The following is a 26,882-nucleotide window of genomic DNA, read 5'->3' on the forward strand; positions in this document are numbered from 1 at the left end:
TGTGATTTTTCCCAGAGGCACTGAGTCATGTAATGGAACCTTAGCTAAATATTTAGCAGTAGAATCAGAAGCGGGGTGACTGATTTAACAAAGGATACATTAGCTGGATTTTGGAAACAACTGAAGGTGAAACTTAAAGGTGTGCTTTCCGTAAACCAGTCAGATGACCTTTGCATCATGGCTGTGTATGGGAATACGTCTCCTGGATCCAGTTCCAGGCTTTATGAAATTCATACTTTGATAAATGAATGACCCCATTTATGAATCTGCCTCTTAATGTTGACCTGTTTCTTTCACCCTTTTCTGGCCTTACATTGGTCACTGTAAACACTAGGCACCTGTTTTAGCCACAGATAACAGAAAAGATGAGAGGCTGAAACTAACAGCAGGCCTCTCTATTCATCAATGCTAAAGCCACCCAGGACACCTGCAGTTCCGTGGTGTGACGGTAAAATTTTAGTGAAACAGATTTTTCTCCCGTATTGAGCTGAGTATTGCTGGAGGAGCCCCTGAGCTTTGTCTTTGAGGATATCCAACTGCAACATGCCAACTGGAAAATAAATAATTAACAGCGCCCCTGGCTCGTGCAGTTGCGGATGGTGCCAGCACAGTGGGGCAGTAGTGACTGGTAACAGTGGGTTTATCGTGAAAATACAACGTCAGGAATGTCTGATGCCCAGAGATGGGGGACCACTGCTGTGCAGAAAGAGGCCCATGGATTTCTGGCGCTGGAGGCATCTGCCATGTCTCGGTATGCTGGCACTGCAGGGTGTTATAGGGCATTATAGAGCAATGCAGAGTACTGCAGTGCACTGTGGGATATCATATATATATATAGTATTATAAGACATTGCACAGCATTGCACAGGGTAATGCAGAGCATTGCAGGAGAGATCCCCATGTGGATTGTGCATGATCGAAATAAGAGAAAGGTCTTGAGATCTCCCTTGCACAGCGTTAAATGGCATTATAGGGCATTGCAGGGCATTAAAGGACATTGTAGGGCATTGTGGGAAGTATAAGGCACTGCAGGGCAATGCAGAGCATGACACTGTAGGAGAAATGCAGAGTATTGCTGGGGAAATCCTACCAAGTGGAGGTTCAAACATAACTGAGCACAGAGCCAAAATGCCCACATTGTGTGTTACTGAAATGACACAGAGGTCTGAAGAACACCCTTGCATTCAGTTATAATGTATGTTCTCACAAACTGAGATATCAGTCTCCCCAAAAAACTTCCATTCATAGAAACACAGGGGTGCCCACGTTCTGTCTTTTATCAGCAGAGGAAAAAGTGTGCCCAGGACACTGTTCAAATGCTCCCGAGTGATTTATTATAAAAAAAGCACATTTCATCCTACATGGACTTTATCAAGTGGATCAGAAATGGATTTTTTGGTGATTTCATTCTTCCTCGTTCCATTATATTAATACTAAACCAGATGTGTGTGAGTGGCTCTCGGTGTCTGCATGCCTGTAATACCCACATGCAAAGCCTTTTCGCACACATAAGGATGCCCCATTTCCACCCCCCTCAGGTGGATCAGATTAAACTGATAGGTGAGTGACACACAGTACACAGTGCCACAGAAAGAATGAGAATAAAGAATAAACCCAGCCATCCATGCTCTGAGTTAATACAGGTGTACCAATAATGGCAGGATTACAAAAAAAACCCAAACAAAACATCAATGTCCTCTTTTTTTTTTAACAAATTTTGTTCTGCAAAAATAGGTCAGCAAAACTGGTTTATGACTCATCGGGGATTGTAATTTTGTATCCTTGAAAGCATTCTCGAAACATCGGGGTTACTCCAGAGCGTTGGCCACTGACAGGTCCAGGCAGCAAAGTGCTGCTAATGCTCATCTCAGTTTGCGTGCCGCCGCCGCCGATACGGGGCCTGCTTATTCTGTACGACATGGGATCGTCTTGCTGGTATTGCTCCCGTCTGCCTGATAAGGGCTGAAACCCAGTCTCTGGCTGCCTCCGTATGTCATTGTGAATTTGATAAACACTTGCTGACTTCATTTCAAGATTTCCGGGAGGAGACACCTGTCAGAATAGACAATCGGGGAACACTCCGCCTCGTGTAGCGTGATCTGGCTCTGTTGACGGCACTCACAGAAGGCCTGGTTAAATGGATTGGATGACAGGGGAAATTGTTTGCCAGCTGCAACTGCTGAATGGCGCTCACGCTAGATGCATGGCACGGTTAACGATCATAGATGTCTGTGACATCGCCTGGTACGCCACACGTAGCATTGTGTTCCACCCATGACATGATGCGTAGCTTGCTATTCTGTCGTCCAATGAGTGATTTGAGCGTGCACTTGTGCACTGTGTCTCTTCTCTGAGCGCAATCAGAGCACGGAATTTTCGACACAAAAAACGTCTGCACCCCCTCCGCTCCCTCTCTCAGTGCTTCAAAGTAGGTTACCGGAGTACATGCAGAGCTGTTTACTGCGTTTCTCTTGCAGACACACATTACACACACTGTGACGTTGGTGAATGGCTTTGCGGAAAATAACACTTCAAAAGTGACGAGTTTTCCCTACCCACCAAGTTGTACAAATAGTCCTGTCTTTTATGGAAAGGCTTTAATAAAGAAGACTAGACACACTGAATTTTACCTCTGCCTATATTTTATTTGACTTCTGATATTCTAAAATCATGACAACAGGGACCAGTACAAACATTTTCACAATGCTTCAGCATCTTGCCTTCATGAGGACTACGTGTTTAAAAGAAACATCCGTATCTTAAAAAGATACAATCCCTGATACAAGATACAATCTTGGTAACCGTACTACTCTGAACAATCTCAAGAACTGGGATTTACATTCTTTTCTTTGTGGACTCTATTGCAAAATGTTACTTGATGACATCCCCCTATGCATCATGTGGGCATGTGTCCCTAAAGTTATTTCTCAGGCATTTTATTTAATCAACATCCAATCATGTCAGTGTGTTTGTACCAAATGCATCTGGGGCTATTAAGTTGCCACTGAATGCTAGGGTAATTTTTTTAATTTGATTTCATTGTTATCCAAGTAGAGCATTTTAACCATTGCGCTGGAATGCCATTCAGATGCCTGTTATACTAGTTCTCACAAGTGACTGGTTAATTGTCGGCAGTTAATAGGAGGCCCCTCCCCACCGGAAACAGAGGATACTGGGTGGTACTTAAAACAGACTGCATGTTTCATAAACAGGAACAACGTGGCCAGCCGTTGCTGATCTATGTCTTCATGTCACTATGTTTGGCTTTGTGGGTTCACAGGTTTCATTAATATTAGGTTGACTGGGTTGGACTTGTGTCTGTTTTTCAGTTTTCAGGACTTTACCTGCTGTCGTTCTTCATCATCGTCCTGGGACTGGTCCTGTACTCCTCTTCCTCAACCTACATGGCCCAGGACCCCCGTGTCTACAAGCAGTTCCGCAACGCTGGAGGCGCCGCCACGGATACGCCCACCACGGGGCCCATGGAGCCCTCAGTGACCTATACCAGCCTGGGGCAGGAGATAGAGGAGGAGCCAAGGATAAGGGTAGCCTGAGGGGCAGAGCCACAGGGGTGGGACAGCACCTATGGCATCATCCACTGTCCCACCCACCAACTGTAGAGAGGGAACCTTCCTCAATGGAAGGGAAAAAAAGAGAAAACAAGTAGCAAATGAGCAAATGTACACTGTGATCACAAACTGTGAATAGCGACCAGTGACAATTTAAGATTTTTTAAAAATTCGTACATATACAAATATATATATATCTATATCTATATCTATATATCACCCCATCTCCTCCCCACCTGTATTTCTATGGTGTTTAGAAAGGTTTGTGGTGAATATGTATGCAAATTCTATATTGTGATTATTTTTGTTTATATAGGCACAATAACCTTTATTGAAGTGGAAGCTTTGAAACTGAGATGTGGCCCCAGGTGTTTCATATGAATTATGTTTTATGTCCCATGTTGGTTTTCAACACTCTTTAGAGAACCCTCCACTGGGATTTACATTAGGACTAACAGACATATACTGGTTTGGCAAGAGTCAGTGCCTCGCTGCGTGTTGCTGTTGTGTTTATATGTGCGATAGCAGCAGAAGTCACACCATTCTGAGCCAGTATAAAAGGTATTGATGTGGAATGAGTATTCACACCCTGTCCTTGAATGTTGATATTCACATGATCCTTTGACTTTTTTATACAGACCACGCTATAAAAAATGTGGGTGTTTTGTTCTGCAACATATATGTCCTAACGCAAAGCATAAACAGTTATGACTGTACATTTGGCGCATAGTTATAAAGTCTGCCAACTGCAACTAGAATTCTAATGAGAAAATCATGAAGCATTGTTGATTTTTGCATAATATGTAATGTGAGGAATAACAGGATCAGTATTTTAATTTATACTGAATCTTACTCCTCAATTCCATTTTGAATTGATTGTAAGAATTTTAATTTGTGGCTTTGTGGAGCTGGCGTGTTCTTATTTTGCTGATTGTCCATCTGTTAATTGATGTTTTATGTGTGTGTTTTTCCTCATTCCCGGTGGATTATGTTCCTTGCAGCCTCCAAAAATTTTTAACAAGTGTCTCCAAGGCTTTTTCCTCTCTTGTAGCTGTGCATCTTGTCTCATTTTTGAGGATTAGGAAAAATGAGTCAAATGTGTCCCCCAAACCCAAACTGCTGAACATTGAAAGTCTGTGCATTATAAAGGCACTTGAACACACTCAATGTCAATAAGCCAGTGCTGGAAGAACTCGGAATTGAATGCTTGAAGGTTTTACTGGAAGCACACCGCATCATGACACAAAGCCCCTACAAAAGCAACCAGCCCTACACAGCAGAAATTAATCATGTGTTTTCTAAATAAATTGGGAGAGTAAATTCTATAGAGGGTCTTGTCAGGGCCCTGCACAGCTTTGAAACCATACCCACATCCCAAATAAAAATGTTATAAAGACCAGAAGTAACAAAATGACACTGCACAAAACACATTTTAAAACAATGTATATGTTAAAGGGACATGTGTACATTTTTGTAAATATTAATTTCCTACTCCCCTGACTTGAACACTGACTGACACTGATTGTAAAACGTCGAATCATGACAAATGGCTACAAGGAGAAGCCACAACATTTTAACAAGGACGCAAACCCAACCTGGTGATGAGAATGTCTGTTTGTAGCGGTTTGTTGATGTAGGTCGAGTCAGTGCACAAGTGCTTTAAATGACAAATGGATTTTCTTGTACACGGCACACACATGTTAAAAAGGCTGGGTCGTGGCTCAAAACTACTTTTGCCAATCTAGTTTTGTGTATCATCGGGGTTTTCTTTCAGTTCATTCTGACACAGGCATTCTTGTGGTTGTGCCCTTTGTGTTGTTGTTTTTTTTACTTGCCACCCTAGTTTTAGGTCTAATGTGCTGTATTTATCAACAGAAAAGGTGTATTCCTAATTTGTATGTATTAAATTGATTTTATGCCACTACAGTCCACGCTTCATCAGATTTCAGTTCACCAGTGTTTTCCGTCTGGATGCACAGTGTTTGCACTAAAGACATGGAATATAAAAGGCACAAGGAAAGTATTTTGAAATGTCAAGCAGAAATCTAGTCTACCTGCTGCAAGGCATTCAATCGCAATAGCTTTTCTGTAATGATCTTGGCTTATTTTGATTTTGGTAAAGTAATTCCTCAGTAGTACTGTTACTGTTACTGTTAGTAAAATAAATATATTATGACCGTTTCATCTCTCCAGTCTAGTCTGTTAGCAATGGCTTACATGGAAATGTGATCAGTGCCTATTTGAATGCTTCTTAAATAAATGAACATTTTATTGTGTTTTTTTGACTGTTATATTCCTCGCGATATTCAAAAGAAGGTGACAAAGACAAAATCACCTCTCTTCAATCCTTCTTGAAGTGATTTAACCATGACCTGCATTACATTCAGTCTTGAATCCAACAACAAAATGTGTTGACTGGTAATATTCTTTAGCAGCTACATTCACAATGTATTTGCAACCTTGGGTCCTTCTGGAGTGCAATATTGAAGTGCTACTCTCACCATGAACCATGAGTAAAATACGTACACATTTATGTTATAATTACCTTCACATATAATACAACAGGGTACAAATCATTTGGTCAGACTACTCATTTTCAGCATATTTATTTCAAGTATAGCTCTTGGGTAATTGAGTATAGCTCTTGAGGATTGGTGGGGTTTTTTATTAAAGGGTTATATTTTAAAGATTTGTATATAACCTGAAAAACGCATAGGCCAACATATAGTTACAATTCTTAGATACTTATACCAAAATGCAGCTGATCAGCCACAAACTAACATATTGTGTACACGTTATATGGTGAGCACCTTTGGAATATGTTTTGAAATTTGCTGTTTGTTGTGTACTACATGGTTTCCAGATAATAATTGGTGTGTGGTACACAGGCAGAATTGTGTTGTGTAAGGTAGTCAATAGTAACTCCATTTTCAACGTGCAACTCTCATTTGAAGAAACTGAAAGTCACATTGGAGTAAATTGTGTATAAAATTTGTCCTAGGTGAATGTCAAAGAAAATGACAAGCCCATTGATTCATTTGGAAACATGTCACTATTCAGCAGCGCAGCTTTTGAATATATACATCACTGTTCTTTTAAAGGAAAAGTTACAGTTACGTGTGATGTTTATTTGTTAATAGTTTGACCTTAATATTTGATAAATGTGTAAATTATTATTTATTTTGTTTGTTTCAAATATTCAGTTTGATTCAAAAAATAGTATTGATTCACCCATGAGGGTAAACTGATTCTGTAAATGTAAATATCCTTATAGAGCACACTGAAGCTAACGCTGTAAATGGGAATACCAAAATCTGCACAGATTCCATTAAGGGAAATTTTAAAAACAATACCCTTTTTGATATTTGCATGTTCTAAATGGATTGGCTGTGGCAATGTAATAACTGTAAAATGTTTTCAAATAAATGCTTTATGAAACTGGAGGTGAGAAGGGCTATTTATGTGTCCAAGCTACTTGGGTTCCTTTCTTCATCAGTAACACACTCCATTTAAGACACCCCAAACATTTGGACATTTAGAACTCCATTCATTCCCTCTGTCCTCCACCTATGAGGTGTTGGTTAGTATTAGGAGGCTCTGGTGCTGTATGTGTTCCTGTGCTGACTACTGTGGTTCTGTCTTAGATGACACCCCTTCAAGAATGTTCATAACCAGCCAGCAAATCAGAACATTTGTAGCTTCAACAATAGCGGTTACGATTACAATCACAATGTCATTTTTTATATTGCAAAAATATTCTGATATGCAAAAATATTTCAGACTGGAAACCAATATTTTCAGAATCAGTTTCAAAACTTTGCCAAATATAGTACTTTTCTTTCCATAAAGATGCAGAAAAATTAGTCCATTCATTTATTATATGCAGATTGGACTACTGTATTGCCATTTTATCAGGATGCTCCAATGTCTCTATAAATCCCCTCCAACTTGTTCAAAATGCTACAGCTAGAATCCTGAGGAGAAGGAAAATAACTGACCATACTACATTGGTTCCAGCGTCACTTCACTGGCAGCCAGTAAAACACTGAATTTAGTTCAAACTGCTGTTCCTAACATATAAGACTTTAAAGGGGCTTAGGCCTATGCCTGCTTATTTGCAAGATCTATTCTGCAACTTCCTCAGTTTGCTTCATTCAGAGTAGACTGACTAGCCTACCTGTATTGAGGAACAGTCTGTCAAATTTGTAATCTTAATTTTCAAATCCAACGCTGGACAACACCTCACTGGACCAAAACCGGATGTGAAACATGTCCACCGAATACAGATTCCCATTTACAGAGACGCATGTAATAATTAATTCCATGCCCCCACATCTCTGACATTGTAATGTGATCATGTTTATATAAGTACAGTACCTCGAAGAAAATGTCTATTTGTTGGTATTTCATTCAAGAAACTTGCAGGTAATTGGTTCGACTGCTGTTGACTTACAGGGACAAATTATTTTATGATGGACATAAAAATGACATATTGTACGCTACAGGTTTATACCAAACAGGTCAAGAACACATCATACACAACTAAAACACAGTCTCCATAACAAATAAACGTCAAATCGCACTGTGAGAGCTGAAATTAAAAAATCGCTGTTTCAATTGTTCCCTGTATTTGGACGTTAGTGGTCTTTCCCAAGGTGTTATACCTGTTCCGGTAATGGCGTTTCGGGGACGGCCTGGTAGTCGGGGAAATGGCACTTCATGACGAGCACTGGAATAAGGAGCTGCGGGAACAGTTTTCCTTGTTATCCGCCTGTACATCGGATGATGAGAAATATGAACACGGGGAAGCCGTTGCCCCGTGTGCAAAGAACAGCTGTGGAAACAAGGGATTACTACATTTAAGCGATGAGGTCCTAGTTCTTATTTTTCAACGGCTGGATCCCTTCTCCCTGCTGCGGGTCGGGAGCACCTGTTGGACCTTATTCCGAATTTGTTCCTGCAACTCCCTGTGGACACGACACTTCCAGGTAGGGAAGAACCTATTTTTATTTATTTTTGAGGCTAACATGCCCTCTTTTTTGCTAAGAGGGTCCCGTAAAAAGTAGGCCCATTGCCACACTTGTTTGGGCCAAAATGCATCTAAAAGTTAAACTTTTTTAGCGCTCGCAGTTAATGTAATGTCTAGGGACTCTGGGATAACACTAGGATAATGGAATCTTGCAATGTTTGATCTTTGATCGTTTTCCTTGAAAAATATTTAATTACGGATTATTCCTCCGTCAATATCTGTGTCATCAGGAATGAAATTCTCTCTGGTTAACGCAGGTCGTCGTATCAGATCGAGTAGCCTATCCTACAGTTGTTAGCAGTTTTTCTGTCTTTAACAGGCGTCATTTGGGGTTCCATTTACCGCTGCCACGTGTTCCACCACAGCCAAAGATGGCTTCCGTCTGCTTTTCATGTGGAGGACGCTCTACAGAAATCTGCACTGCAACCGCTCCCTGCAGGAGAAGCTGTTCGCGAACGTTCCGCTGCCTCCTCACAAGTACTGGGCTCAGTGGTTGGTGATGGAAGATGTCGTCCCTCTTCCATCTGTGATTCTGTCGTGCAGTCAGATCGAAGAGCTCTGGGGAATACATGAAGAGGCGTTAGAGAGGCAAAACCAAGGTGAGCCGCTTGTTTAAATTTCCCCCTTAAAGCACAGGGCTCAAGAATGCGCTAGCATTGATGTCCTCCTTGGTGACTTCAAAGGAAGCCATTGGTGAAAGTTGAAAGATGGGACTTGGCAAAGTTCTCCACAGATAAACCCCTCTTGAGAGATATTGTCTTTCTACTGGTGTGTTGAAAGGGAATACATTTTGGCATCCCATGCTCTGAAAAGTCAGACATGGTTCAGCCACAGACATAGTGCATTGCAGAAAGATAAAACTTCAGTTTTGTGCTTTATGGCCTGAGTAAGTTTTACCAAATATATATTTCTCTTTCAGAGAAAGCTGATGAAGGTGACGTTATAAGGTTTGAATGGAGGCACCTGTACAACCTGGCCCTAAAGCATCATGGCGGTATAGCGATGGTTGTCCAACATGTTCTCAATCAACATAGTATGAACGGTAGGATGCTGGGCTCTTATACTATACTGTCTTTTTCCATTCTCTGTGATGATGATTTTATCAATGGTGTAGCAGTTTGCTCTTGTAATTCTGTGTGTACAGTTTAAATGAAAGTTCGTTCATAATTCTCTATAGTTGATGTAGACATGGGCTGGAGAGCATGGCGCTCTGCAGTATTAGTTACCTAGCTGCCTGCTCCTGGCTTGCGGTTGCCACGGTGTATTGTTGGCAACTGAATGCTCTCAGTGCTGTAGCTTAACGCAGTGTTCTTTTAGTGAAACACTTGATCATATCAGCAGACCATCCAAGAACCCTTGCATTTAGTGATTTATTGTCATTTACATGGGTTATTGCTTTTGTAGGCTGCTGGACTTTGGCTGTCACAGAAAAGTTCTGGTCTGGCAATTTTATGGTCTTTTCTTGGCTTCTTTTAATAATAATTCTAATAATAAACTTGGAACCTTGAGGTGAGCAGGAACTTGCCTCTCAGGTCTTTAAAATCATTAAACTTTTTCTCTCTTTCTAGCTTACTATGCAGCTTTTTTTTTCATTGCAGGAAAACATATTGTAGATGCCATTTAAAAAATTGGGCAATCCAATTTATTGCACTAGTGAACCATTTCAGAGCGTTTGATCGGTTGGTGATTTCTTTTAAATGAAACCTGACACGTGGCTTTGGTCTTGGCTGTCGACCTGCAGGATTTTAAGCAGCCTGAACCCTTCTCATGCTGTTGCTAACCATAAATTGGCAACTTATTCCATTCTGTTTTTATTCCTTGGTCAATTCTTGCTTTCTGGGTCAGTGGATTTTTACACATGCACATCATCCTGCCCCTCTAAAGAGTGTCACTCAGTCTGTTGGTTTACAATGTGAAAGCAAGACTCTAGTGGGCTCTCTGCATGGATTGATGTGTAGTCCTCCAGCTTCTTTCCCACTGGAATGAGAAATCGGATTTTAATTTCCAGGTCTTTAGATTGGGTCGTATATTGCTGTGTATTGTATTGTGTTCATCAGGTACTGTAAATCCATCCGATGATTTAACTCGGTTAATTCTAAAAGGCACGGGCTGAATTGCAGCTCACGCTGCTCGCACCAGTTGGGTCATTCCAGGACCTCTCGTTTCCAGAGTGAGATTAAAATTGATTGCTCAGATTGTTGTTGCTCAGACTAATTGCACATGAATTTTGATTTGGTGTAAGCACGCCTCAAAATGTGTGCTAGTTCAGGTTCTTGTGATATAAGTAGCAAACTGAATGAGCTGATGACTTATTGATGTTGCCCTAAATTGCACAAACCTCAAAAACGTCATCTTTCCCAGTCCCACTGCACTATAGTGGGAGGATACTGGTGGTTTAGCTGTTGGTTTAGCTGACTGGACACTTGGATGGGAAAACGGTAACTAACAAATCTGACTCCGATCTGCACACAACTAAATAATTTAGGCACAGTTAAACCAGGGTGAATAAATGGGTGCACGTATTATCTAATATTTATTCAATGCCATTTGGAGGTTGCAGCTGGACTCGGCAGTACTAATGCTAATTCAGATTAGCTGGTTTTATTTCGTTTTGAAAATGCATCAGTGTGTGAAACTGGTTAGAGTAAATGTAGCTCTGCCTGCCTCTGGGTCAGATGGATGGTGAACCCCAGCATCACAGGGCCCTGTTCTCCGCTCCCCCAGACCACACTGAGCTGTACGCCATGTACCGGCAGTACATGCAGTGCCGCTTCCAGTGGCTCTTCACCTATTGGCTGTTCCAGCAGCCCACCCCCTTTGACCGGCAGCTGCGCTGCATCTACCTGCAGTGGCGCAGGCACAGCAAGAGGAAGGTGGCGTCCTGGGGCGGGACGCTCTGCGACATCCGGTACCTGGCCTCCCTGCACCGCGTCACCAGCGACTACTGGAGAGGGAAGCTGGCGAAGGGGGATGAGGCCGTGGGTGAGTCCGCGTCTTTGCGTAGCAGGGAGACACGTCCATCTTGAGCGTGTGTGCGTGGACAGCTCAGTGGTCTGTCCCCTAAACAGCGACCTCGTGGTGTTCATCATGCTACCCAGACCTCAGGAATGGATGAAACGTGTTTATCCTACATGTAAAGCTAAAGGGAACACAATTATAGCTTTACAAAATTACACTACCCCCAGCTCTGCCCGCCCCACCTCCCCCCAGTGCTAATTATCAAATTGCAGAAGTATCCGGTTGACCCCACACACAAGCTGCAAAGCCATACTTTGGTCTTCTGTTAGCTGTAAGTCTAACTTGAATGCTAAATTACTTGGAAAATTTTTTTGTTCTATTATTCTGATGTCTGGCGCCATGTGGAAAGTGATGCTTAAAGAATATGTCAGTCACACGATTTTGTAATTTTTTTCCCGTTTTTGCTGTCTGGTTTCTGTTTCCTCACCATTGACAGCATCACTCGATTTGGAAGTATAATTAACTCATAAATTTGACACCCTACACTAGCAAAGGTTTCTGTTGGAATTTTAAAATGAAAATCATGCATGCATTCTTGAAGTTGTTTGAAGTGATGCCTCCTCTTAAGAACTTAGCAGATGTGAATCTGCGAATGCATTAAAATGGTACAATTCAATATGTAGGGGTTTCTCTGTATGCATGTATGCAAGTCTTGTGTGTGCACATTTTTTGTTATGCATACTATATATATAATAATAATTTATGTGTGTATATACATTTTTCCCCTCTTTCACCCAATTTTAGTAGTTGCCATTTGACCATTTGTAAATTTTGGAATATGTGTATTATGGTTAACTTTTTTCCCCTCAGTAGTTTTCTTGCTTTATTATTGCTGTATTAGATGCTTGTGACTGTGTGTTAGCATTAGAATTGGCCCTGGACAGGCCTATCTTTTGTCAGTAGGATGTTAAAAGGGAACTCCTAATCTAAATCTAGATCCTACTGTCTGTTTTTGGCTTCTGAGACCTTTTTAGTGGCAAAGGGAGTTTTGGTAAAGATTTGGTGGCGCACTCAGACCTGCATCTGCAGTATACTGTACGCTCTTCTGGTTTGCAGAGGATGACTCTGTGCATCTCCATATTTTCCCCACGGTGATATTTTATAGATTTTGACTGGAGCTTCCTTTTAAAAGCCGTGCAGTGGAAGTGTTTTGTGGTGTGCTCCTTCAGCTCCTGCTGATCAAACGACAGTGTGAGTCTCACACAGCTCCAAGCCTTTAATGCCAAGAAATCCTGCACTGCCTCCTCTTTCAGGAATTCAGACGGTGGAAAACTACTTCTCCATGTGCAAATCCCTGGTGGCCTGGATTTTAGGCCGTGACTGGGGCAGACTAAAGCGCAGGAAGGTACAGTAACACCGATGTCACACCGTCGCTTAACATGAGGATATAATGGACAAGATTTCAGTTTGCTAAAACATCATGTGCATGTGGATGTCTGCATTTCCTCTGTGTTAGCAAAGTTATGCAGGGGACACAGTGGGATATTCAGTACTTGTTCACACGTACTTATGTCATTTCAGACATCATTTTGCTCATTTAACTCTTAATAAGCACGTATTCCGTTGGACACCTTTAGAGATGAAATCGTCTAGTTTCTGGTGCATGTAATCTGACAGAAATATTTCATTGAAAGAGCGTGTCCCATGGAAAGTGTAATGTGTATTGCCAGCTGTGTCCAAACTGTCTGCCTGTCATTGTACACATTTAGTATGGCACGTGGAGTAATCCTGACAGGGTGACTGAACATTGATGGAAAAAAATTGATCCATTTTGTTAGGTGGAAAAAGCAGGTAATTCGTACTTTAGAAGTACATTTTAAAAAACTGACATATTCCAGTTGACAGTGTTGTCCTAGGCTGTGTGTGTATATATATATCTACCAATGATTGATGCCGAATGTATGTGTGCACGAGCTGTGTTATCGAGCAGCATAGCATTTGCCTTTGAGCTGACGAGCTGGAGATGCTAAATGTGAACGTCTTCGCAGGTCACAGCTTGAGCAGACAACAGGAGCCTCTCTCTACCCCCTGTGGTGGCTCTTTAAGTGGATTATAGGCATATCAGTGCATGTCCCATTCAGTTACCCTGCATGTGTGAACTGCATGGCTCCGCACTTTCATGCCAGTGCTCTTCATAGCAGCCTCATGTGAGGAATGGGTGCATGGAAATCATTTATGGCCATCTGAAGTATTTTAGTACTTTGTGTTAACTCTTAACATGTGCAAGGCTAGAGCTGTTTAAATGAGGTCTAATTATTTTAAAAATATGGAAAGGTACAATGAATAGAGTGGAGGCAAATTGCGCTCTTAAAATACCCTCGGAGAAAACATGTTATTGCACAGTGATTGGGAGTAATTGACCAAATTGCAAAAGGGCATAGTGCCTTGCTGAGTGCGGATGACCTTGAGCCTGTGTAATCTGTGGAAGAATGGGTCTGAATCCATTTGAATACTGCCTTCATAGAATATTATTGGGGACCTTCAAGCCTAATTGGATTTTGACTTGCCACTAACCTGTCAATCACATTAGTTGTTACTTTTTTAGTTCTCACAGCTTACATGCAACCATATCAAAAGTCCTGCTAGGTGGTTGTGTTCATGTCTTGTCACTTGAGCTTGCATGCATGCCACCTTTATGCCTTGGTGCTGTGATTTCAGGTGTACGAGGACACTCTCGAGGGGGTTTACATGCTGCTGAAGAAGGACATGCAGACTACGCTGATCGACCGCGGCACGTTCTGGCAGGTTGCCAAGGTCCAGATGGCCCGAGTGTGCGCCTTAGAGGAAGCGGCTGCAAACTATGTAAACTGGAAAATTATCGAGACTCTCCCTTACTACAGGTGAGCTTTACAGGGGCACCTGTTACTGAAATAGTCCTGTGCAATGCTGGATAGGTCCACTTTCCCTTTGCAGACATGAAAAAATGTCTTCAATCATTTCATTTTTCTGTAAAGCTGTCTGTTGAAAGGAGCCTCAAAATTCTTAATCTGTGACTGGCTGGCATTTCAAAAAGGTCCCCTAAAAATGACCTTGCCCGGATACATTTTGGTTGAAGCAGAGATGAAACCGCAGACTGTAAGTCAGTAACATTAAAAGTATGGCCTTCTCCTATAAGAGGGGTTTTTTTTCCCTTGTTGGAGACCTTGAGCAGAGCTGCTGGTAGGCTCTGACAGCGCTTTGAAGCCTGGTGAGCGTGCAGTGTGAGAATTGGGGCATAGCTGGCAGCTTCAAACACATCGCCTGTGGCGCGAACCCAGAGCTCGCCTCTGCAGAGGTTGAAGTGCGCGAAAGCAGAGCCCAGTCAGACACCGCAGAGAGATGAGCGAAACCAGAACCGGCCCAGTAGGACAGAACCCCGACATGAAGCGGCCCCTGAGCGTGAAAACTTGACGGTCAATCGGTGATTAGTCTGCACTTGAGTTGTCGCTTTCATTTCCGTTTGATCACTAAAATGCAAAAACGTCATGCTTTGAAAAAGCATTCATTGTAAAATGAATTGTCCGGTTGCACTTCAGGTTGAGGTTCTTTCCCTCCAATGCCTCCTACAGTGTCGAAGTCGCTATGAAGTACAAATGTCTCTTTTTTTTCTCCCCATTGAACTTTCATGAATGCTGTTTTTCTCTGCCCTTTTTTACTTCCAGTGGGAGTCTTTCTGAAACACTGCAGCAGGAAAACTCAATGTGTTTATTGTATTATAGGAAAATAAAGGCATTGATATAATCGGTCATAAAATGTTTCTGGGCATTGGGCTGCGTGCAAGAATTGTTCAGATCTTACTGAAATGACTTATTTTTCTCTCAGTTCCTTGTTCTACGTAAAGCTTTTGAAAGGAGCGCAAGGGAATTTCCTTTTTCACGTCATGTAGTAATATTCCAGCCATCTTAGCTCAGACTAAGGAGTTTATACAAGGCATGAAATATTTTGACTTGAAAAGTCCAATTTAAGTGTCACTTTTTTTATTGCTGTAATGAAAATGTAAGGTGTCAGAGTGAGAGACGCTGGTGAAACCTCAGTGCATTACAGCTCTGAAGGCCGTGCTTGTTTGGCAGGCTCTACCTGGTGTCAGGTAACGTGGTCTACCTGGAGCACGTCCGAGGCTTCTTGCGCAGGAAGAGAGCGATCCACAACTGGATCTACCTGGAGGAGAACACCTTGATCAGGCAGGTGCTGCCAGATGAGCTTTACGCAATTCTGGAGTATGACGCCAAGATTTCCCAAGGTAACCCACCCTTCCATGCAATTAAAGACACCACTGTTGGGGATAGATGTACAGCACCAGTCAAAAGTTTGGACACACCTGATTAAGATAATGGGAAATTATTAATGGGAACATTTAAAATAAATTAATGGCTTAAATATAGGGAGGTCTTAATGATGGAAGGTGTCCCCTTTACCTTGCCCCCTTTAAGGGAGTGAATTCTTAAAACGGGACCAAAAAAAAAAAAACACCCCACTTTAAATGGATAATGTGATGCACACAGCCAGGGGTGGAGGCAGTAGGTGGACGATTACTGGAGATTTCAAGGCAGGTGTTAGTTACAGCAGGTGCTGGGACCCAGTCAAGCTGATAACATCCCATACATCAGAGTAACTGCATAAATTAATCCAAACTGTGATGGTGCAGGCAATCTCACACGGCCATAAAATGCTCAGGGCAGGAGTTATTTTTCACCACAGCGAGTGTCTGGGTTCATAAACATGGGGTCATGCATCTAACTTGCATTTTGATTTCGGAGTGCACTTGCCTCGCTTGCCTTCCTGTTATTGCATCCACCCTTGCAGGGCACCCTGCTGTGGTATGATGGGTGCCAAGATTAAATTATCATAACTAATTTGCAGGGACAAAATATCGAAGTGTAAGTAATCATTTTCATCTTCAATCAGATGTTTAATTAAGCAGTCTGTGTTGGGAGCCAACCTCTTCCTCAAAAGGGCTGCCTTTTTTTCCTGAAATTACTATGGATCATGTGCTGGGACAAACTGAACTGTGTCTGATTTGGGGGATGGCACAGGGGCTTAACCACGGCTGTGTGTTTCAGTCAGTAGAACCTTACTAATGAGATCATAGAGTTGAGGTATTTTGGTATACAAACCGCTCTTGCTTCTGTAATGTTTGCAAGAAGAATGTTTGGTCCAGCTATCCTAGATGCACACTGCAGGCCTGCTTTATATGCTTTGTTTGCATATTGGGTCTAGAACATTTTACAACAACACACAGCATTGTGCCATTTTGGTACTGCTGTTGGTAGTGCTGTTGTCGGTTCATTCACTCCCTTGCAGTTTAGGTCTTTTTTTAAAATCATGATGTACATTTGCTACAGTGGTATTTTTGTGCTGTTAGTTTGTGCTGGGAGGTCCTTTTATCTCTGAATGTCCTTTCCCTCAGACCTACTCTGACAGTATATTTGACCTGTCCATGAATTGAAACTGCTGTGGTGATTTGAACTCTGTTTCCCAGCATGCCTTGCTTGTTGTTGTTGAGGTGGTCCCAGTAGGGTTTATATAATCGCATGTGAAAAATCTTCACACAGTTTAACATTGGGTCCAAAAGTTAAATACAGCTGCCGTGAAGAATGTTTGTTTTTACAGCCATACCTGTCTGACATTTAGTTTACCTTCAGCGCTGTGGGTCATAGATCAGATAGACACGTCTTAAAATGGCACTTTGTCTGTTTACAAGTGTGAAGAGATGGGCACTGTTCCAGCCTCACCTTTCTTCTGAGCTGGGCTCGCTGTGGGTGAAGATAAAATCAGCAATAGGTCATGCTGCTTTTCAATTCTGTATCTGTAATGTGCCAGGTGCATTGGTCTCAGATTGCAAGTTACGGTGCGTTGTTGTTTGTCTATGCATGGCCTGGTGCATTGTTGCTTAAGGTGGGAGGAATCCAGTTGGAAAAAAGACTGTTGCAAGGATATTTAAAAATTGAGATGTTCTGGGACAAAATTAGCATCTGCTCCATGCCGAAGGATGTGAAAATTGGTTTTCATTTTCCATTTATCGACACTGATTAAATTCCCCTCTCACTGCCTGATTGGTCCTGGGAACCCAAACCAGCCAGTGTGGAACAAATAGAGCCGAAGTCTGTGTCGCTGCAATGCAAGACCTTGCATCAAGCTGAGAGCAGGATTTGAAAATAATGACTTTGGGAAGACCTGTTGCATTCTTTTAAACCCAATGTGAGTGGAAGTTTAGGAAAGCTTGTGATTCTCTGGGTCTGTGTATACACTGCTCCCCCACCTATCCACTGAACCAAACCCCTTCTCCACTGTTGCTCAGTTAACTTGGACAGAAACACTTCTGTTGTGCTGGAAGTCACTCTCGGTAAGAGTGTTCAGTAAATGAATGTAATGTGATGATCTCTGCTCCCCCCCCCACAGACAGCCTCCATGGAGACTCCCCAGCAGCACAGCTGGGCCGAACGCTGTGGCTCTACCTGCACTCGGGGCAGCAGGCCTACATGGAGGCGGTGAAGCGCCTGGTGCTGCAGTACGCTCAGGCCAGTCTGGGATACTACTCCGCCCTCGCACCTCTGGTCAGCACTGAGCCAATCAGCTGATGATCCTGCCCATACCCGAACACTGGTCCCGAAGCTCCACTATGCTATATCTGAGTGACTGATCAAGAAATGCAGGTTTCTGATGCGGATTTTGCCTCATCCTTTGAGGTGCACAGTAAGAGAATATTTCTCCTTTTGCGAATTTTATAGTTTTATATTTTATATACTTTTTATGTACATTTTAAAAATGCATTTTATATGGTTTTATAGGGATGTACTTGTCGTACCCAGGGATGTACTTGTCATACACGACAAAGTCGGTAGTGTCTGTGCATTTATGACCTTTTGAAGTGCATTTGTATGTATTTGTCTGAGTGCATTTTATATTTGCTGCTCACAGATATTGGGCAAGTTGGGCTGAACTGAAGCCATGTTTAAAGCTCTACTGATTGAACTGAATTTTTACTGAACTTCAGCTTAGTCGCTGTTACGGTTTATAGGTAGACTGTTCAGTATGGGTGCAATAGGTAACAGAAGAATTCGCATAGCGTATTTAAGCAGTTAATTGTGTAGTACTACCATTTCCGTTTGGAATTCTTTGTTGGATTATTCTGTCACCGAGTCCGTCTGCACCAAATATGAAGTGGCATTTTACAAACAGAGCCGCGTATGTGCAATGGTGCATGACTGATGTATAGTCAATAAAACAACTTCACATTACAAACTGCGTCTCATAGGTTTTGTGGTGCATGAGCTAACTGCTTTATGAACTACTGTGTCTGAAAAGGAACAGCCAGTTCACAGCCACTGATTCTCTTAAGGGTTTTTTTTAATGAGAGACCTTGAGCAGAGTTGCTTTACTCCTTTATTTTAATCCACTCATTAATTGAGATGTGAACTTTCACAGTTTAAATGCTTTGTGCATGCACAGAATAATGTAAGATTATGCTAAATTACCCACTAATGAATACATTACTACTGCATACATCACTGGCTAATCTCTTCCTGACAATTGAAACAGTAGTGATAAAGAATATTAAGGTTTAGTTTACTTCATGGCATCTCTTTAATTCATCCTTAAAGGTGGAATTTTGTTTTGCAGTAGCGTTCAAGATGAAATGGACTGTTCAAACATTGTATTACCCATCTAGCATAAAAGACAAAACTGTTTGGGCCGTAGTTGAATGATCTTTAAATTGTCACAGCTCCACGGGTGGTCCAAGGTCACTTAGTTTCTGACTTGACCACTTGTGTTCTGAAGCGGTTACATTTTGAGTTGCCACACCTAAAAATGAATGGTCAGTCTCTACTATGGTTCATTTACATAATCTCCATGTATGTAAAGGAATTCTTTACATTTAAATAAAATTAAGGGCAAGACAAAATGCCGTGTATAATTTGTGTACACTAGACAGGTAGAATATTGCTAGAGCAGTATGTCTCAGTAGGAATGCCTCTGAACCACTTTGCGCAGGCCTAAATATACGCTCAGATGTCTGAGATAGACATCTATCCCCAGAAGATGGACAAGCCGGTAGCTCTCTGGAGCCTTGTGTTCGTTTTACAGGCCAGAAAAGCCTGCCCTTTTTGCCGAACTCCAGACGTTCCCTGCGAATGTTGTCCAATTAGAATTGACATCTGAGTTTTCTCCGAGGCTGACAGATGGGAGACTGGGTAAAAGCAGCGTGCACCGAAGGCAACTCTACTTTCCCTATCCTTTTATTCCTAAAACTTCACTTGGGCTCGGTCCGCGCAGCTAAATCTTACTGAAAATGTCTGGATGGCGGTGCAGCAAAACGTGCTCTGCTTAGTTGGCTAGTAGGCCGTTCCTGTCTCTTCTGGTTGCTGGCTTTGCCATTGTTTGGATTTGCTTGCTTTAAATTCGCGAGGCCATCTTCTCTTTTCATATTCAGACGTGACAGTTATGATCCTTACCATTCTTGATACTTATGCATTGCCTGGTCTTCAGTGTAAAATCTGCAAACATTTTCATTTTTGGTGTATGCGTAAAAGGTTGTATTTGGACTGGAAGATCTGGAAACAAAATAAGCACAATCATATATAGAAAAATATTTTTATTTGCCTTCTGTACAAATAAAAGCAAAAGAAACTCTTGAAAATGGAAAAATACTAGTTGCAGTTAATACTTTTTAGAACATTGTATATAAATATTCCTTTGGCATTCATAAAATCCAGCTGCAAAACTAAAAGCTTAAAATGGTAGAAACCTGTGAGAAAATTCTAAGTAGAGCAAAGCCAACCAGCGGCTGCGAGACCACAGTGCACTGCAGGAGTCGGAGACATGACAACCACGCGCTTTCCCTTTGCCCACAGAACATTAACTTAACACTAATCCCTCCTCTCCCATAGGCTTACACTGCTCAGCGTTGTCTTAATACATTCTTACTCTTGTTTTCAAAGGGATTACTAATGTTTGATATTCACCTGAGTGGATGTAACAAGTGTATGGAGCTATGTCTGAGAACAATGCAATGTTTGTCAGTGATGCTCGATGACTGTTTAAACCAGTTGGGGGGGGAAAAAAGGAGGATTCAAAGATGGTTACTTCATATGTCTGTGCTATTACAAATACAGTGTCCACATTTTCCCAAGCAGTCCTGTTGCTTTGTGAATTTGCTGTAAGAAAGATCCGACCTGTGTTAAAAAAACGGCTCCATTTCGTCAAGGCACAGAGGAAGTGCAATGATCCTCATATGGGCTGATGATTTCAACACGTACAGAGCTGGTGAACATCATTGCATAGCATTTTACATCCTATGATAGAACGCTAAGACCATTTAATAATTTGGAGCTTTCTTACATTGAATGTACTCTCTTCTATTGGATATTTTTGACTTTTTTTTACAATCACAGATACAAATGAACAGAAAGAAATTACATTTTAAGCTCTTGAAAAATTGGTTTCATTGAAACATCTTATTCAGATATTTCCTGAACCACTTTAAACAAACCAAAAAACAATTAAAAAGGGATAATAAGACTTGCTGGATAGTTAAATTTCAATCCAAACTACACAAACATATTTTTAATCTTGGAATAAGCACATCCTGCAGTTAACACGTAAGTTGTCATTGCCCAAACTGAGTGTTTTTTCCCTTTTTAACTGAATAAGGTCCAGTTCTGTTCCTATGACACAGGACTGCTGAAACAGTTGGAAGACCGGCGCACTTGGAAACGCGTTCCCAAAGTTACATTCCACTCCTCTTCGGAATCCACACACAGGTGGCATCAACGCGAGACCCAAACGACCTCATTTATAAATAGATGGCTGGTTGGATGGCCTGAACTCTTTTTTTTTTTTTTCGGAAGAAAGAGGAGCGAGTATACCTGGCAGGCCTGTCTGCTGGGGTAGAGGCATTAAGCTCCATTCCTCTGCTTGTGTGGTAGTTAAGCGTTAGTACTGCACCTTGCCTGCAGCTCGTGAAGCGTTTTGCACTTCTTGACGCTAACAGAACAGTCGTAAACCCCATTAAAAGACAAACTGGGAAAGGATCCTCTGGGAGAGCAAGTTTTCTATATAGAGACTTTTCTTCACAGTTACCAGATGGGGGCCGAAGAATCGAAACCAAAGTTCTGCCAAAGAAGATGAGCCTAATAATTACGGGGGAGCTCTGCTACTCGGTTTCAAAGGGGGAAATGTAACAATCAATTCTTATTGAAAAGCAGTCTTTGGAAATCATTCAGTTGGAGAGAGTCTTCCCTGACAGCGCATGCGAGAAACCCTCTCAATGACTAACAGCGTTCCTGAAAGACCGCAAGGAGCATCGTGCACAAAGCCCCCTGAGTCTTCTCTCACTCAGAATCCACTCTCATTAATCAGACTCGGAGGCAAACAATCCAATTAGTAGTCAGTAATATTGCTTGACTTTGTTTCTAACACACTTCAGTTGTGTTAAATGCAGCCATTATTTGGCGGGAAACAGGCAGAACCTCCTTTTAAAGGTGTACTGACTGGATTATTCTGCATCAGACTAGACTGGATTATTCTGCATTAGACTAGACTGGATTGTCCACACAACCAAAGTTTACTCCTGAGAACAATGCGCGCACACACGCACACATACGCAAACACACACTGTAAAAAAGAGGCAAGAATACGACTACCGCTGAACCTGAAATGTTGAAATGACAGGCGTTGAAGGGACAGACCAGCAGCCACATTTCCTTGCGGTCGTCGTCCTGCTGGGAAGAGATGTACCACCTGGTGATGTCGACCTGCGACGGTCACTCAGTGGATTGCGCAGAGAGAGAGAGAGAGAGAGTGAGCTACCTTGCATCTTTGGGTTCAAACCCTGACAGTTACTGAGAGAGAACGAGGGGTTCTGCAAACGATGGGGTAGGAAAGCAGGACAGCAAACGTGTAAAATCATGAGGCACTTGAAAAAGCAGCACTGAGAGCCAGTTTATCAGAGGCCAATGAGGGCAGAGGAGGAGGGGTCACAGACTCCCCAGAGAACCTGTCACAGCCGGGGGGCGGAGTCTGACACGCCTCTGTCAGGGCGAGCAGGGAGGACTTCCAAAGGCTTAAATAAATATCCATCCATTCTGGCAAATTTTGTCTGAACAGATCCGCGGGAGAGAACGGACACACACTCACACACTGAAGATTATCTTTAAAACACCCGCTGGGGGAAGAAGGCATTAACACTGACAGTCAGAAATAGGAGCACTCTTCCCTGTAAACTGGATTCACAGCTTGGTCCTACATTCAGTAGTTGGAGAGAGTTCTGAGAGAAGCCTTCTGCCTTTCTGCACAGTCTGTGCCGCTTCCCTCTCTCTCTCTCTCTCTCGTTCCCTTCTTTAAAAACACGGCCCCGCCCCCGGTTGCCCTGCCCCCTACGCAAGGACTAGCTTTGTAGCGAGATTCCAGAGCGGAGGGGCGTGGCTAGTGCCGGAGGGCGGCAGGTCCCCCCCCCGTCGCGACGGGCGCGTCACTGCGTGATGCAGCTGTCCCCCATGTCCTGCGCGTAGCGGTCGGAGATGACAGTCCGCAGGTCGTCCACGTCCTTTCTCAGCTGCCGCACCTCCGAGAGCTTCGCACGCAGTCCGTCCTCCAAGGGCGGCCTCTCGTTCTCCTCGCCGGAGCAGCTCATCGCTGTCGGGGGAGAGGAGATCGTCAGGATCGAGAGAAGAACCCGCTGCCGTTTTCAATTCAGCGAACAGCCATTCCCAGTGAGCACAGCCCCCAGTAGGGTACATCAGCAGTGTTTACACAGAGGGAACACCACGGAGGTAGCATGTCACATGTCATTAGGGCAAGGCTGGCAGCTTGACTTAAACACTTCATTATAGGAGGCTCCCAGCTTATCAGGACCAAATCACTGAGAAGGAAGTGGAACTGAGACAGGAGACCCGAATTTGTCAGTATTGACCTGTCACCATACACAGCTGTGAGGGCTATCTATGTAACGCCCCACTTTCAAGTAAAAGTATTCCCTGGACAACAAACTTTAGCTCTTATGCAGAGCGACTTTTTACACGTTACCCATTTATACAGCTGCATATTTTACAATATGGCAATTCTGGGTTAAGTGCCTTGCCCAAGGGTACAACAGCAGTGCCCCAGCGGGGTATCGAACCGGCAACCTTTCAGTTATGAGCCCTGCTCCTTACCACTATGCTACATTGCCGCCCGCCGCAACACTGCTTATAACTCATGAATGATTTCATTTGTGAGGTTCCACCCCTAAAATACCCGGGCACAAAATGTGGAATGACTGCGGTGTGGTTCTTTCCCCGGATGAAGTCTGGAATAAATGACAGGTGCGTTTGGCAGGTTCGGGCAGGTGTGCGACTGTCCTTCCCCAGCTTAATGGTAATGCGGGTCCAGGCTGCAGCCCGACTGCTCGGTGGGGACGCTTCTAGCAGGGTGATCTATGCCTCTGTTGCGGAGGGAGACTGACAGCTCTTTTATCTGAGCTGAGTGAGAGGAGAGTAAATGTATTCAGCGCTGACACCCGCAGCTGACAGCGCCTGGACTTCCTGTCTCATTCTTGCTCTCTTTGGGGAAAAGACAGATACGAGAACAGCCAAAGAATGCAAATAAGATGCAACCTATTGGCACCCGAAAGGGATTCAGAGGTGCCTGGACCGCTCAAGGTTAGCCGTGTCATTGATGTGTAAATCCAATCATGCTAGTCTTCATGTATCTAATTTGTAGGCAGTGAAATACAGCGAGGACCTGAGAGTCACGTTTCTTCGCATGATCGAAAGTGACACACATATCTTCCATATCATGAATTTCTACATGCCGTGCATTTACTGACGCAATTTCAGTTTCAGCATATGCTGAAACATACTGTCTTTCCCGGGAACTAAATCAACAACCTTCAGGTTACGAGACCTGCTCCTTACCTCAGTGCTACAATTGTGCCCTACATACAGCAGACAGGTCAATAAATATAGCTAGCTAAACCGTGTGTGGGGGGAAACGCCAAAAGAGGCCCCTTGTGCCATGTGTACAGACAGGTGTGTAGGTGTTGTGGCATGTGTATGGTCAGGTGTGTGTCTGTATAGACAGGTGTGTAGGTATTGCGGTGTGTGTGCGGTCAGGCGTGTGTGTGTGTGTGTGTAGACAGGTGTGTAGGTATAGTGGCATGTGTGCAGTCACGTGTGTGTGTATGTGTGCGGTCAGGTGTGTGTGTACAGACAGGTGTGTAGGTATTGTGGCATGTGTGTGGCCAGGTATGTGTGTGTGTACACACAGGTGTGTAGGTATTGTGGCATGTGTGCAGTCAGGTAGGTGTGTGTGTGTGTGTGTGTGTGTGTGTGTGTGTGTGTGTGTGTGTGTGTGTGTGTGTGTGTGTGCAGACAGGTGTGTAGGTATTGCGATGTGTGTGCGGTCAGGTGTGTGTGTGTGTGTGTGTGTGTGTGTGTGTGTGTAGACAGGTGTGTAGGTATAGTGGCATGTGTGCAGCCACGTATGTGTGTGTGTGTGTGCATGTGCGCGCGTGTGCATGTGTGTGTGCGTGTGTGTGTGTGTGTGTGTGTGTGTGTGCGTTCGTGCGTGTGTGCGTGCGTGTGTGTGTGTGTATGTGTGTGTGTGCGTGTGTGTGCGTGTGTGCGTGTGTGTGTGCGTGCGCGTGTGTATGTGTGCGTGTGTGTGTGTGTGTGTATGTGTGCGTGCGTGTGTGTGCGTGCGCGTGTGTATGTGTGCGTGTGTGTGTGTGTATGTGTGTGTGTGCGCGTGTGTGTGTGTGTGTGCGTGCGCGTGTGTATGTGTGCGCGCAGACAGGTGAGGGCGGTGTCACTCACACTTGATGCCCAGCAGCAGGGCCAGGTTGGGCTCCTTGCCCTGCGCCCTCTGGGTGAGGATGCTGCAGAGGGCCTTCAGGTCCAGCAGGCACAGGGACATCTCCTTCAGCAGTGGCGCCACCTCCACCGCGGGGCTGCCGGGACCCGGCGCCACCACCCCCTCCTCCACCCGTCTTTGGTTCTGTGGCCAAGGAACGGGACACACACACACACACACGCTCAGAGACCTTCTTTTGAGCACCGCCACCGAGTTCTGTACAGACAGCATTACCCATAACACGCGCTGTGCAACCCCCCACATGACATCCCCAGGGAACGATACAGATGCATTGATTAGACCGGCACCGTGCCGCAAAGGACAGGGGGAGAGGAATCTGAAATTCTCTGCAAAATTCCCTTGTTACTGCCACTGTGCATCTGCTACAACTATGACTTTTGTTTTTTTTTTTTTGTAGAATCTCCCATTACCAGTAACAAGGACCCATTTTGCTGCACTTTGTGTAAAAAGCTTTCTGTATTTAACTTGGCAGGAACACCAAGCCATTATCTCTGTATTAAAATGGATTTATCCATTAAAGCTCTAAGGTGCACATCATTTTTAAATGAAACAGCGTGACCTTACAGGGTCTGCAGATGGCAAAGCCAAGAGGTTATGTGTCTCTGCAGGAGTCTGTGCATATGCATTTGTGTGTGTCTGTGAGTGTGTAGATGTGTGTGCCTGTAAGTAAGTAAGTAAGCAAGTGTGTGTGTCTGCGTGTGTGTTTGTCTGTGAGTCAGAATGTGTGTTCATGTATTTGTGTTGATATTTTATATATGTGCACGTGTATATTTCTGTATCTATATGTGTGTCTGTACCTGTGTGTGTGCGTGTGTGTCTGTGTGTGTGCGCGCGCATGTGTCTGAAGGTGTGTATCTGTGTGCTTGCCTGAAGGTGTGTTTCTGTGTGTGTATAAGCAGGTATCTGTGTATGTGTCTGTAGGTGTGTGTGTGTGCGTGTGTGTGTTTGTGTGTGTGTATGTGTCTGTAGGTGTGTATCTGTGTGGTTGCCTGAAGGTGTGTTCCTGTGTGTGTATAAGCAGGTATCTGTGTATGTGTCTGTAGGTGTGTGTGCGTGTGTGTGTTTGTGTGTGTGTATGTGTCTGTAGGTGTGTATCTGTGTGGTTGCCTGAAGGTGTGTTCCTGTGTGTGTATAAGCAGGTATCTGTGTATGTGTCTGTAGGTGTGTGCGTGCGTGTGTGTGTGTGTGTGTGCATGTGTCTGTAGGTGTGTATCTGTGTGCTTGCCTGAAGGTGTGTTTCTGTGTGTGTATAAGCAGGTATCTGTGTATGTGTCTGTAGGTGTGTGTGTGTGCGTGCGTGTGTGTTTGTGTGTCTCCTCTTCCCTACATGGTTTAACAGCACTTCCCCATCTCCATTTGTTAGGCTGGCTGCCTGATTTGGTCGACTTCTTTACACATTATTTATTTGCAGGGTGATTTGCTTCTTATAAATCACC

General features: G+C 43.4%; 3 protein-coding genes across 4 annotated transcripts in view; 2 read left to right on the forward strand and 1 right to left on the reverse strand.

The window, feature by feature from the left end:
- Nucleotides 1-6,958, forward strand: part of slc35f1 (solute carrier family 35 member F1) — a 68,508-nt gene extending 61,550 nt beyond the window's left edge. Inside the window, exon 8 of the mRNA XM_036550621.1 lies at nucleotides 3,330-6,958. Coding sequence (XP_036406514.1) covers nucleotides 3,330-3,554 — 225 coding nt within the window. The 3' untranslated portion in view covers nucleotides 3,555-6,958. The remainder of the gene's footprint in view (nucleotides 1-3,329) is intronic.
- A 1,320-nt stretch (nucleotides 6,959-8,278) lies between these two features.
- Nucleotides 8,279-18,173, forward strand: si:dkeyp-114g9.1 (uncharacterized protein LOC555399 homolog). Its single transcript, XM_036549261.1, has 8 exons — nucleotides 8,279-8,557; nucleotides 8,918-9,197; nucleotides 9,518-9,640; nucleotides 11,323-11,580; nucleotides 12,870-12,961; nucleotides 14,275-14,456; nucleotides 15,666-15,835; nucleotides 17,995-18,173. The coding sequence occupies exons 1-8, from the start codon at nucleotides 8,279-8,281 to the stop codon at nucleotides 18,171-18,173; spliced, it is 1,563 nt and encodes a 520-aa protein (XP_036405154.1).
- Nucleotides 18,174-22,183: 4,010 nt separating this feature from the next.
- cep85l (centrosomal protein 85, like) overlaps nucleotides 22,184-26,882 on the reverse strand; it is a 62,856-nt gene continuing 58,157 nt past the window's right edge. For both annotated transcript variants that reach the window (XM_036549461.1, XM_036549460.1), the window contains exons 12-13: nucleotides 25,389-25,569; nucleotides 22,184-23,229 (exon numbers count right to left, since the gene is read on the reverse strand). In XM_036549461.1, the coding sequence (XP_036405354.1) occupies nucleotides 23,066-23,229; nucleotides 25,389-25,569 (345 nt within the window). In that variant the 3' untranslated portion in view covers nucleotides 22,184-23,065. The remainder of the gene's footprint in view (nucleotides 23,230-25,388; nucleotides 25,570-26,882) is intronic.

This window comes from Megalops cyprinoides, chromosome 17 (genome assembly GCF_013368585.1).
Source record: "Megalops cyprinoides isolate fMegCyp1 chromosome 17, fMegCyp1.pri, whole genome shotgun sequence".
Lineage (NCBI taxonomy): Eukaryota > Metazoa > Chordata > Actinopteri > Elopiformes > Megalopidae > Megalops > Megalops cyprinoides.

Coding starts and splice junctions, on each gene's coding strand:
- si:dkeyp-114g9.1 (XM_036549261.1), top strand. CDS start 8,279: ATGGCACTTCATGACGAGCACTGGAATAAGGAGCTGCGGGAACAGTTT. Junction 9,198..9,517: donor GTTAGAGAGGCAAAACCAAG/GTGAGCCGCTTG, acceptor TTTCTCTTTCAG/AGAAAGCTGATGAAGGTGAC. Junction 14,457..15,665: donor GAGACTCTCCCTTACTACAG/GTGAGCTTTACA, acceptor CTTGTTTGGCAG/GCTCTACCTGGTGTCAGGTA.